Source organism: Gopherus evgoodei, chromosome 4, assembly GCF_007399415.2.
Source record: "Gopherus evgoodei ecotype Sinaloan lineage chromosome 4, rGopEvg1_v1.p, whole genome shotgun sequence".
Classification (NCBI taxonomy): Eukaryota; Metazoa; Chordata; order Testudines; family Testudinidae; genus Gopherus; species Gopherus evgoodei.
In genome coordinates this window covers 108874795-108885833 of record NC_044325.1, presented here as the reverse complement: position 1 = coordinate 108885833, position 11039 = coordinate 108874795, and the positions used below count along the sequence as shown (strand labels likewise).

General features: G+C 42.4%; 1 protein-coding gene across 1 annotated transcript; it reads right to left on the bottom strand.

Annotated features, from left to right (window-relative positions):
• Window positions 1-6848: 6848 nt before the first annotated feature.
• Window positions 6849-10695, bottom strand: MYOD1 (myogenic differentiation 1). Its single transcript, XM_030560502.1, has 3 exons — window positions 9829-10695; window positions 8285-8363; window positions 6849-7661 (listed from the first exon to the last, which is right to left on the bottom strand). The coding sequence occupies exons 1-3, from the start codon at window positions 10375-10377 to the stop codon at window positions 7417-7419; spliced, it is 873 nt and encodes a 290-aa protein (XP_030416362.1). The 5' UTR covers window positions 10378-10695; the 3' UTR covers window positions 6849-7416.
• Between the last annotated feature and the right edge of the window lie 344 nt (window positions 10696-11039).

Sequence of the window (11039 nt, the reverse complement as noted above, 5' to 3'; positions counted from 1 at the left end):
TCAGCATCTCTGCTTAACTCTGGCTCCCATAACTTTAGGAAAGGTCATTCCTACCATTTGAAAATATTTCTTATACCATGCTGCTCGCTATTGTGATCCACATATAATGTAGCACATATCATAGCCCACATATGTGGAGCCAATCTCCCTGTGGCACACTGCTAAACTTTGTATCAGATTGCGGAATGTTGAATTTCAGTCGCCATGCGTGTTGAACTGGTTCACGTGCACGCTTGCTCAGGAATCCATCTCCGTCAGGACCACAGCTCATGTCCCACATCCCTCAGCATCTTCATGCACATGCCCTTTTCTCTTTATAAATCAACCAGCCAGAGAAATGTAGAATGTTCCCCCTTCACAATTTACACACTAATAAAATAATACTAAATCCTTTTTATTGCTCTATAGCTACTTAGATGTAAAAAAATACTTCAGAGTAGTGCCTGGGTTGTCTTCATAGGTGGTTTTTTTTTTACTGTGCCTAGCACTATAGGGTCCTGATCCCAATTGTGGCCCCTGAACTGTACTCTAGTACAATAATGATAATACTCCCCCCCGCCCCCCATCTAGCTATTTTTTCACCAACAAAAACTGAGAGAGAATAAAGAACATTTGATTAAAAACAGTGTATTTGGGGAAACAAATGCAGTTTACATATTGTCCTGCAGATGCTGCTCTTGGACAGTTGTTCTCATCAGTCACAAAAAATATTTCAAGGTCTGTTGAAATGGTCAGTGCTGATATCAGTAGCGTCATGCTCTAAGTCTTAGTTCAGTGTGCTAAACAACAGCATCTGTTCCTTCGGCGTGGGAGGGAGAAGGTGAGGGAGTATTGATTTTATAACATAAAGTCTTACTACTAAAATAATACTTATACCAAAGATGCAAAAATACAGTAGGGGAAATAATGACCCTTCTGACATCAGTAGGAGTTTTACATTTGATTTCAGTAGGGCCAGTATGTCTCCCAGTAGCTGCAGAGTCAGACACCTACCTTGTGGTAATCTGTAGTCCCATTTTAACCACTGTGCACTGTTTTTCACAACTCTGGTTACACTACGCAAACTGAGTGTACCAGTGATTCTGGCCCTGAGATTTTGAGACAAGATCTAGTCTATTTATAAACCGGTTGGCTGACTTCTTTGATACATTTTGCTATTAATCTTGCAGAGCCTTAATTCATGTCTAGCATTTGGTAGCCTATTAGTGCTACATTTCAGCAACACTGGTCTAATTTGTTGAGGCTTACATAAATTAACCCACTAGTTTGGGCTGCTAACATGGCTATACAGAAAATTACAGCGTTATTATTGACCTTTTGTGAACATGTGAGCTAAAACCTATACAAATTCTGCTACCAGGAGAGTGCTGAGTGATACTGTGTTAAACACACAGGTCATTATTCAGAAATGACTCCATACACAGTGGGCCAGATCCTAGCTCCCAGCTCCAACCCCTTTGTAGCATGAAGGAGCCACACTAATAAGTAAATCTCCAGGTAGCATAAAACTGGCATAGAGGCATCTACACCTCTCACTCAGCATAGGCGGCATTGCTGGGTAGACTGGGGGTGGGAAGAGACTGCCTCAGGTGGCATAATGTAAAGCTGCTTTGTTGCACTTGGGTCCCATTCAGTCTCTGGTTAGCCCTAATATCAGAAGAGGTGAAAGGCTTAGAAACACACTCCTGTCCCCTTCCACCCCATGCCAGGTCCTGCACCAAATATTTTCAGGAGGGAACACAATTCACACTTAGGGGGAAAGAAAGTAATGTTTTTGTGACAGTTCCTCTCTCTGTTGTAAATAATATGGTGATTGTTGAAAAGCAACTAGAAGATTTGAAAGATTAGAACTAAATTAGCTCTGGCTGTGAAGCATTAGTGAGAAGAGTCCAAGTGAGGTAGGCAAATATATGACATAAATGTGATTTATCACAAGACTGTCACTGTGATGTGAGGAGGTGTGCATGTATATGTAAGTAAAATACACATACACACACACACACACACACACACACACATTTATGGAATATAGGATGGTGCTGTATAAATGACCATGTCATGAGTTTGGGAAGGTTGCTTTACTTACAACTAGCAAAGCCTTGAGAGGTTATTCCAAAAGACCTTTCTATCACCCACACCAACATGTATTCTGTAGATGCCACATATGTTTCAGAAAAAGTAGTTCAGAAATGTTTTAGATTGTGATAAACATTTTGATGGGAGCTATTTCTGTTTCCTGCATTTTTTTTCTCAGGCATGTTGATCTTTAAAAAACAGCAGCTTGTTTGAAGTTGCAGAGGGATTTGGATTAGAGGCAGTCATGGTAAAGATGGATTAGTGAAGAGAGTGTAGGTGAAATAGGGAAAGGGGCATAATAAGGGCAGTTTATTACATGCCTCTGCAATTTATCCTATGGACATCACCATCACAAATGTGATCTATAGGAAATTACTGATTGTGCTTCCACTGAAGTTAAGAGGTTTGTCATTGCTGTTCAAGTGAGCAGGACCAAGTTAATAATGATGTATAGAGCAAAGCAGATACACATTATATTATTTCTCCTATTATTAATGTCCAAATTGTACCCAATAACACATATTTGATTAGTTTACAACTTAATATTTCTCCATGTACTCATATGTGTAGTCATACTGATGACTGTAATACAACTTCACTGAGTAAAGTGAGCAGTATTTGCCCCTTAGTTTTTTTCTGCAAAATGTTCAGAGCTTTACATATCTCCCCAGGAGCAAGATATATTATTTCCAAAGGTGTCATTTAAAACGAAAATGCTCTACAAGTTCAAATAGCCTGGGTCCAGCTTAATATATTTCTTATTTTCTATTTTTAGGAGTAACCACACACTATTCATATATCAGAGGGTAGCCGTGTTAGTCTGGATCTGTAAGAACAGCAAAGAGTCCTGTGGCACATTATAGACTAACAGATGGTTTGGAGCATGAGCTTTCGTGGGTGAATACCCACTTCGTCGGATGCATGTCACTATTCATATATTTTTATATCTATAGTGGTCTTAATCATTTATTTCAAATGATAAACCGTTTTCCAAAAGGAGCATCTGTTATAAAACAGATTCTAAGTTGATAGTTCTGCGTTCTTTAATGTTTCTGATTAGAGCTGATTGAATTTTTTCAAAAAAAATCTATACAAAATTTGGACGTTAACATTTCACAGCATGAAATTGACCTACTTTTCTTTTTAATTTTGTGCATTTTAATTTAATTGGTTATTTACATTTTTTTACGTAAAATAATATTTTTAATAAGTGAAAATTTTCTATAACCATTTTGATTTAAAAAACAAGTCATGAAATTTTGTGTATGAAATCAAAAATTTTGAAAAAATCAACAGTTTTCGTGATCTGTTTTCATTTTCTAAACTGAATGAAAAAAAATTCAACAATTCTATTTCAGGTATTTGTTTACATTGTAAATATCATCACATCATACCTACTTCAATGTCCAAAACACTGGGTGGGATCTTAATAAACATAAATAAATAAAATATAAATTTGTTGTATTGTACTTTACCCAACAACAGTCTTAATAAAATAGACTGTCATATCACATTTGGCTTCAATATTACGCCCTTGGGTTATGCCATCAACCCTGATTCAAGAAAATGAAATGTTCCTGGTTCACATATTTATCTTTACATATCCTTAGGCCACTGAACAGCCAAAGATCACAGGCTTCCTTTAATTTTTCATATGTATGTGAGTTTCCTTAGAGGAGTTAAATTCCATGAGAAATGTTGGTGCTTTCTAAAATCCATACCTGAAGATAGCCTCTTAAATCTATATGCAAGCATTTCAGATAATAGTTTGGCCTGTTTCCCACAAATCCCATGGAAGTCAACGGGACCTACAAGCACTCAATACCTTTGAAAATCAGGTCATTTTTCTGTAGGGGGCTCAATCCTGCAAGATGCTGAACATGCTAACCTGATTGAGTGAAACTGTTGAGTTCATTTTTAACTTTAGGCCTGTGAATAATCCCATTGACTTCAGTGGAACTAATCATGTGTTTAAGCATGTGCTTAAGTGGTTCACTGGTTCAAGTGCTCTGTATCTTACAAGATGCAGCCCTGAGATGTAGCTTTAGGAGCCTAAACTTAGGCATTCACGTTTGAAAATGTTGGACCACATGTTTAATCTGTTTCACTTTTGCTTATGTCCCCTCTCTCATGGGCTAACTAAACCCTGAGACTTAAACAGCCATAACTTTGAGGTGTTTGAAATCCAGATCTGAAACCTCGATAAAGCCTATTTCACTCAATTACACTGGTGACCCCATGTAACACAGAGCACTATTGGACCCATAAGCATTTTATTTAAGTGTATTACTGTTCAAAATGGAGAGGGAGAAATTACACTGTCTTCAATAGTCTTTATTTAAATTTAAAATTGAACATAAAATTAACCTTAGCGTGTATATTTACATGCATCAGTTCCCTATTGACCTCATCCCAGCTCCCATTAAGTCAACTGGCCTTTCCCTATTGACGTCAGTGGAGAAAAAGATGGGGCCTTGCATAGTAAAGGTGTGAATAATTTTTCTTTTTTATCCGTCTGTCTATTTTGGGACGTGTTAAGTGCTTGTTCTCTGTTGTAACATTAACGTCAGTACGTGGAAACTTGGGTTACTAAAATAAATAAGTGAAATGTAATATACAAGACTAAACACAGAACTGTGTGCACACTGTCCAACACAAATGTCCTGCTCACCACTGTGCTGCTCCAGCTTTCCATCAGGGTAACTCTGTTATGTTGAATGGACCCTGGTGGAAAGCTGGACAAAACAGTGGTGAATCAGGCCCAAACTTTATAACAATAATTTATGCAGTCTTGTATTTCCTGAGCAGGCAAAACATCCACTGGCCTCAATGTACAAGAGCATAAAATTATATCCATGATACTTTTACCAGCTTGGGAGTGTAGGAAGAGATAAGACTATACCATCATGCAAGGCATCTTTTTCACTATGGGCCTGATTCATAGTCCAGTGAAGGCAATGTCTGATCATTGACTTCAGTGGGCATTGGATCAGTCCTTAAACCAATGTATTTGCTCTTTATAAATTAGGGGCTTGATTCTGATCAAACTTACACTGGTGCCATTCTGCTGCTTAAATGGTTTATATCGATGTAAATGAGAGCAGTCTGAGGTCCATTTATTTTTAAAGGAAAAACTTATTAGATAGAGGGGCAGTATTAACTTCTGCGAGCTGGATCACCCTTTCCCACCGTAAAGCCAATGGGAGGCACCAGTGTGGAGGAAAACTTCCTGAGGATCCTCTCCCAAAGTTGCTTTCTGATCGTTGGGTTATGGAACCAGGCCATAAGGCCTGAGAATCACCTAAGATCAGTGGGAGGCTAGGGCAATCCATGCAGAGGCTGTATGCCTCCTCCCTGGTTTAATGTCAACACTGTCTAAGCCATGCTTCCAGGAATTTCCCCTGGCTGCTGCTGTCCCCAGGAGTCCTTAAAGAGTGATCCCCACTTTAGGTGGGAGGCAGTTCTGAACACACCTCTTCTGGGTAGGCTATACAGGGCTGGAGGGGGTGGGCGGTGGGGTGATGCAGCGCTCCATCCAACATGGGGCTACCCACTTCCCCATGTGAGATGTGATCCCTACAGACAGCCCCTCAGTGCGGGTCAGGGGGGCAGGAAGTGGGAGGCAGTTCAGTGGCAATGGCTGTTTCCCACATTCCTGCAGAAGAGATGAGGTCTGCACACTTCACTTTTATGCAATTCTCAGAGAATGTAATGGCTGCACCATTACCGAATTATTTGGAACATCAGTCACTTGCTTATGGGATTTTCTTAAGGTTTATTTTTGTAATGTTTAAATAAATGCATAAATCACAGTGATGTGAAAAGAATGGGTTGTTTCATTGTGTCAGAGCAGTCAGTTATTCTCGCATAAACATTCACGTATGGACTAAGGGTAATTTATTGATGTAAATCTGTATTCAGGGAAAACAAATTTCATGGCAAGATCACAAGCTTACATATGTTGAAGGATATTTAGTTCACTGATTATTTTTAGAGAGGGCTCCAAACCAGACCAGATCCCTGGATTGTAGCACCTCCAAAGACAGGGAAAGCTCAAATCCAAACTTAACTTCTTAGGCTTTTCTCTAATTGCATGAAAGCTAGACCCTCAAATATGAACATCCCTGACCTTAGGGAAAGCTGAGGTGCAGGTCTGAACCTAGGCAGGGACCTGAACTCCATAGCTCTAACGGAGCTCCATTTATTTTCTGGTGTCCAAGAATATTCAAATACCAAATGTCAGTTTAGAGTTAGAACATCAATTTCTTATCTAAACAGTCATTTGCTAATTTGGTTCCTGATCCTGCATGATGCTGAGCACCTTCAGCAGGGTGCTGAATGACTTTGACTCCCCATTAAGTGCAAGGGGAATTGAGGATTCTCATAATTATACTTAGCTCTTATACAGTGCCTTTGAGATTGAACCATTATACTGTAAACTCCTTGGGGCAGAGAACGAGTCTTTATGCTTGTAAAGTACCAAGTATTTCTGGCTCTATATAGATTTCATAATAATCTCAGATTATTAAGACAGAAATAGGTAAGAAAGCACCTCAGAAGGATACCAAAAAAATGGACCCCACTTCAGCAAAGCACTTTAGCACAATAACTGGACTCCGTGGGACATGGCTGGATTGCTGTGCTGTATCACAGCCTGAATGTTCCTCCTGCCAAGTGCAGCACTCAGAGCACCACTCCTAAATGTGGTAGCAATTCTAGAAGCCCTAAGGAAAGTCAGGGTAACACCACTGATTTTATAAATAAGGATCTTTATTTAGAATATTGTTGAAAACATTCTTGGCAACCACATTGTATAAATATATAAAGTTAAAGTTTGGCACGACAAACCAAGCAACATTAAATATTTAATTCCTTTTTTTTTGTATTTTTGTTTGGGTTGTTTTTTTTTTGCAAAGCAACTCTTATTTACAATTATACAAAAAAGTATTACAAAAAATGGTCCACAACCTTATTTTGGGCAGGATTTGGGGTAACAGTAAGGAAGTCTCATGACATTACTCCTGAGATTCATCCAGTTTTCTTCTTTTCAAAAGTGTTACCAGAACTCAAGAGCCAGGTTCCCATTCCCCAAAGCACAGATTATAAACATCGGCCATGTTGTGCTATGCAATTTTACCTCTAGATATGTTAAACAGCTTTAGTTCAACAACCAATAAATAAGTGTATTTTGAAGTAATATAGGCTTGAAAAATTATATATTTGAAGGAATTTTCAAAGATATTTTAGAACTGGAAAAAGAAATAGTCTTTTCAAGGCAGGCCTTTGAGCTTGCAGCATATAGCAGTTTGTGTTTGCATAACAGTGCAGCTGGACCTGGCTTTATAACACTTGGTAGATGGGATTGCTGGTGTCATGGGGAATCTGGGTGCAGTTGGTAGGTGAGGGAATTTGGGCTCCACTCTCACTCAGGGTAGCTCCTTCTTGGGGTGAGCAGGGGTTGCCCTCAGCTCCACCTTCCACTGTAGGCAGCACTGGGCAGGTGGAATTATCTGTGGAAATCCTCTCCACAATGCTTGATAGACAGTCCAGGCTGGAGACAACTGAACTCTTCCCATGTTTTGGATCTAAGGATAGAGGGAAAAGGAGATCAATAAACCCAATGAGTAATTGGGGAAGTAGTTCTTCTAGAGGACCCAAAAAACAACCAACCTTGCATGGCTCTGAGCACATAAAGGTTCAGTGGCAATGTATATGAAATAAATATTATTGAAAGATGCTAATCAGTCAAAATCAGAGACAATATTAGAACTTGCAAAGTAGCGAAGGGCCCAAGCATCAAAGTTTGGATGTGAACTACCACCAGTCTGAGGGAATTTGGAGCCAGGGTTTTGGTTCGATACAGAAAGGGAGTTAGTTGCTTTGGATTCAGCTGAGAACTTCTCCAAAGTTTGGATCCAAGGTTTTGGGTGGGTCAGTTTCTGTTGCAAAGCAGTTTAAAATCTGAAACCTGTTTTCAGAAATGAACATGCATGCCAAAGCACAATGTAAGGAATATAATTGTTACATGAAATGCACGTACAAGATGCAAACAGAATCATAGAAACAATTGGGGAAGGGGGGTGTCCTGTATCAATGCCCATAGCTTGCTGGCTGAGCACAAGTGGTGACAGAAGAGGCAGGAGAAGTTTGCTCTGCTGACAGTCTCCACCTCCACACACTTGTCTTTGGCATTAAGGCAAATACTCACCATTTGGTGATTCTGTGTAGTAGTTGCTGTCATAGCTATTCCTCCTGCGAGAGCTGCAAGAGGGCCCACTGTACTCCATCTGGAAACCAAAAGAATGGATACATATCACCAGCTCAGAAACAGAATTTTCACAGTCTTCAAAAACCACTTAATTTCATATTCCAGTCTCTGATCTGCACCATAGCCTCAGTCCTTGCTGAAATAGGGTAAATTTTTAGCTTCCCAGAATGAGGGGAAAAAACCTTCTAGGGAAGATATTAAATCCAGAATATTTTATATTACTGAATTATTCCAAGGATTTTTTGCCACAAACAAAGAAAAATTTCTTTGTACACACAAAGATAAATTCATAACATTGTAATCAGTGATTACGCTGACTCTTTGAATTACAGTACAGAACATTTGGTCCTTGATTTGTTAATGGAGTTGGTGGGGAAAGCACTTAATTGTCATAATATTTTAAAAGTGTTTCCCCCATCAGTAGTCTTTCTTCTTAGCACTCTATTACCATTTCATACAGAAAAACAGCCTACCAGATATGGTTTATACTTTGATACTTTCACACCCAATAGCAGGGATTCTACCACCAAAAGAAAAGAGAATGCTGTATTTTGAGGAGGGATTAGTTACATAAAGCTTCCGTCAGCTCTGCTAACTCTATTATCCTCCCAAACATTCAGCTCCAGTAATGACCATCCCCTTCAGGGAACAGCCTTCTGTTCCAGTGGCTCTTAAACCTTTATTGTGATTCCCATCTCAGAGGTACTTTGTGTTTGAGGAGTGGGGGCTAGGGACATTGAGACTGCAGCCCTAGCTGCACAATGAGGTGAAGAGATTCCCCTTCCTTACTCCAGGATCAGGAGCTCCCCTCGGGTTCCCCTTATAAGGATCAGAGACTGTGGAACCCAAGCAAGACTTCTCCAGAGCTGCACTACAGGTGAGCTGGAACATCAGTTTCCCGATCTGCAGCTGCACTTTGGTCGCAGAGGGAACCCCTTCCTAAGGAGTGTGGGCCCCAGCTCTCCTCACTGAAATCAAAGTGTGATAGCACTCACTATGACTGAGGGAAGAAAACTAAGTATCTCTCACCAGCCCTCCTATGACTCCCACGTTTATTTCAGGGAGATATAGCCAGGATCCCCTAGCTACTCTGCCCCAGGTCTGTCCTTGAAGGGTTCAGCGATAAGGGCAGCAGGCACATCGGAATGGGGATCCCTACCTTTCCTAGGGATCAGCCACTCCCCTCCTTACACTCAGGGGGGTTTCAAAGACAGGCTCCCCAATCAGGGTATGTAAGGGACCCCATCGCCCTTCACAGGCAGGGGCCAAGATACATAGGAGCCCACTCCCCGATCAGGGTAGAAATGGGGACCACATCTCCCATCCCAGGTCCGGAAACACGTTGGGACTTCCAGTGTCTTTCCCAGGGATCATGATGGGGGGTAGCGGGGCTGCCCTCCTTCCTCCCGAGGATCAGGGTACAGGAGGGGGGCCTCATTTCCCATCTCATGGGCCGAAGCCCCCGGAAGCCGCCCCGCACTCACCATGCCGTCGGAGCAGTTGGAGCGGGGGCTGGAGGCGTCCGACTCGCCGCTGTAGTGCTCCAGCCCCGGGTAGTAGCTGTCCTCCTGCTCCCGCAGCAGCGCCTGCAGGCTCTCGATGTAGCGGATGGCGTTGCGCAGGATCTCCACCTTGGGCAGGCGCTGGTTGGGGTTGGTGGAGGTGCAGCGCTTGAGCGTCTCGAACGCCTCGTTCACCTTGCTGAGCCGCCGCCGCTCCCGCATGGTGGCCGCCTTCCGCCGGTCGGCGTTGGTGGTCTTCCGCTTGCAGGCTTTGCAAGCCCACAGCAAGCAGCGGCCGGCCTGGTGGTGGCCGCTGGGCGCCCTGATGTGCTCGTCCTCGTGGTGGTGCGCGTGGTGGTGGGGGTGCTCCTCCGGCTTCAGCAAGCCACCCACGTGCACCAGCCGCGGGTCCAGGTCCTCGAAGAAGTGCATGTCCGAGGTGTTGAAGCAGGGGTCATCGTAAAAGTCATCGGCCGCCGAGAAGGAGCAGAGGGAGCCATCCGTTATCTCCATGGGGCCTAGCAAGTCCATGGGGGCAGCAAAGGGTGGAGTGGGCAGGAATAAAAGCAGGGGCAGAAGCCGCAGGAGCCCAGCCGATCAGTGCAAAGCAAAAATGCTTTAATCGGGGAGTTTATTTTCCAGACACCAGATTAATCTAGTTTAACTTTCCCCCCAGACTTTTAACGCTCTCACACCAGTCTCCAATTAATTGAGAGAGAGACACTTTTTCCTAGGCTTAGACGAAATAGTTCTTTAGCTTTGGCTAGTGATTGTCTCTCTTCCCCAGTTCAGAGCTGCCTTGGCATGACACTGAAATACCCTCCCCGATGCCCATCCAGATAGCACAATTTGTGACTCTATTTATCCCAAAGCCTTGCTTGAGGGCGGGTGGGGATTCCTGCAGGACGAGCTCCCTTTCACCTGCCGGCCAATCCCTTAGCCCCAAGGAGGCAGCGGCTGGGGTCTTGGAGGGGGTGGGCAAGGAAGGGGTCGCGTCTGATTGGAGGGCAGCTGGAGCCCTTGTCAGGCAAAAGTTGTAGGAAACTTTTTGCAAATGTCAAACTGCAGCCAGAAAATAAGCGTCACAGTGGGATCATCTTTATTTTAACTCTTTTCTGCATGAGCGCTCCTGTTCTCACCCTTGTTCAAATGGTATTTTAGGCTTTTGTATTTCTGTAAATGTTTTGGGATAT

What these genes read in the sequence shown, in the direction of transcription:
- MYOD1 (XM_030560502.1), bottom strand. Translation starts at nt 10,377, where the DNA reads ATGGACTTGCTAGGCCCCATGGAGATAACGGATGGCTCCCTCTGCTCC. An exon ending in CCAACTGCTCCGACGGCATG is followed by an intron (nt 8,364 to 9,828) that starts GTGAGTGCGGGG and finishes TTTGGTTTCCAG; the next exon opens with ATGGAGTACAGTGGGCCCTC. An exon ending in CTACACAGAATCACCAAATG is followed by an intron (nt 7,662 to 8,284) that starts GTGAGTATTTGC and finishes CTCTATCCTTAG; the next exon opens with ATCCAAAACATGGGAAGAGT.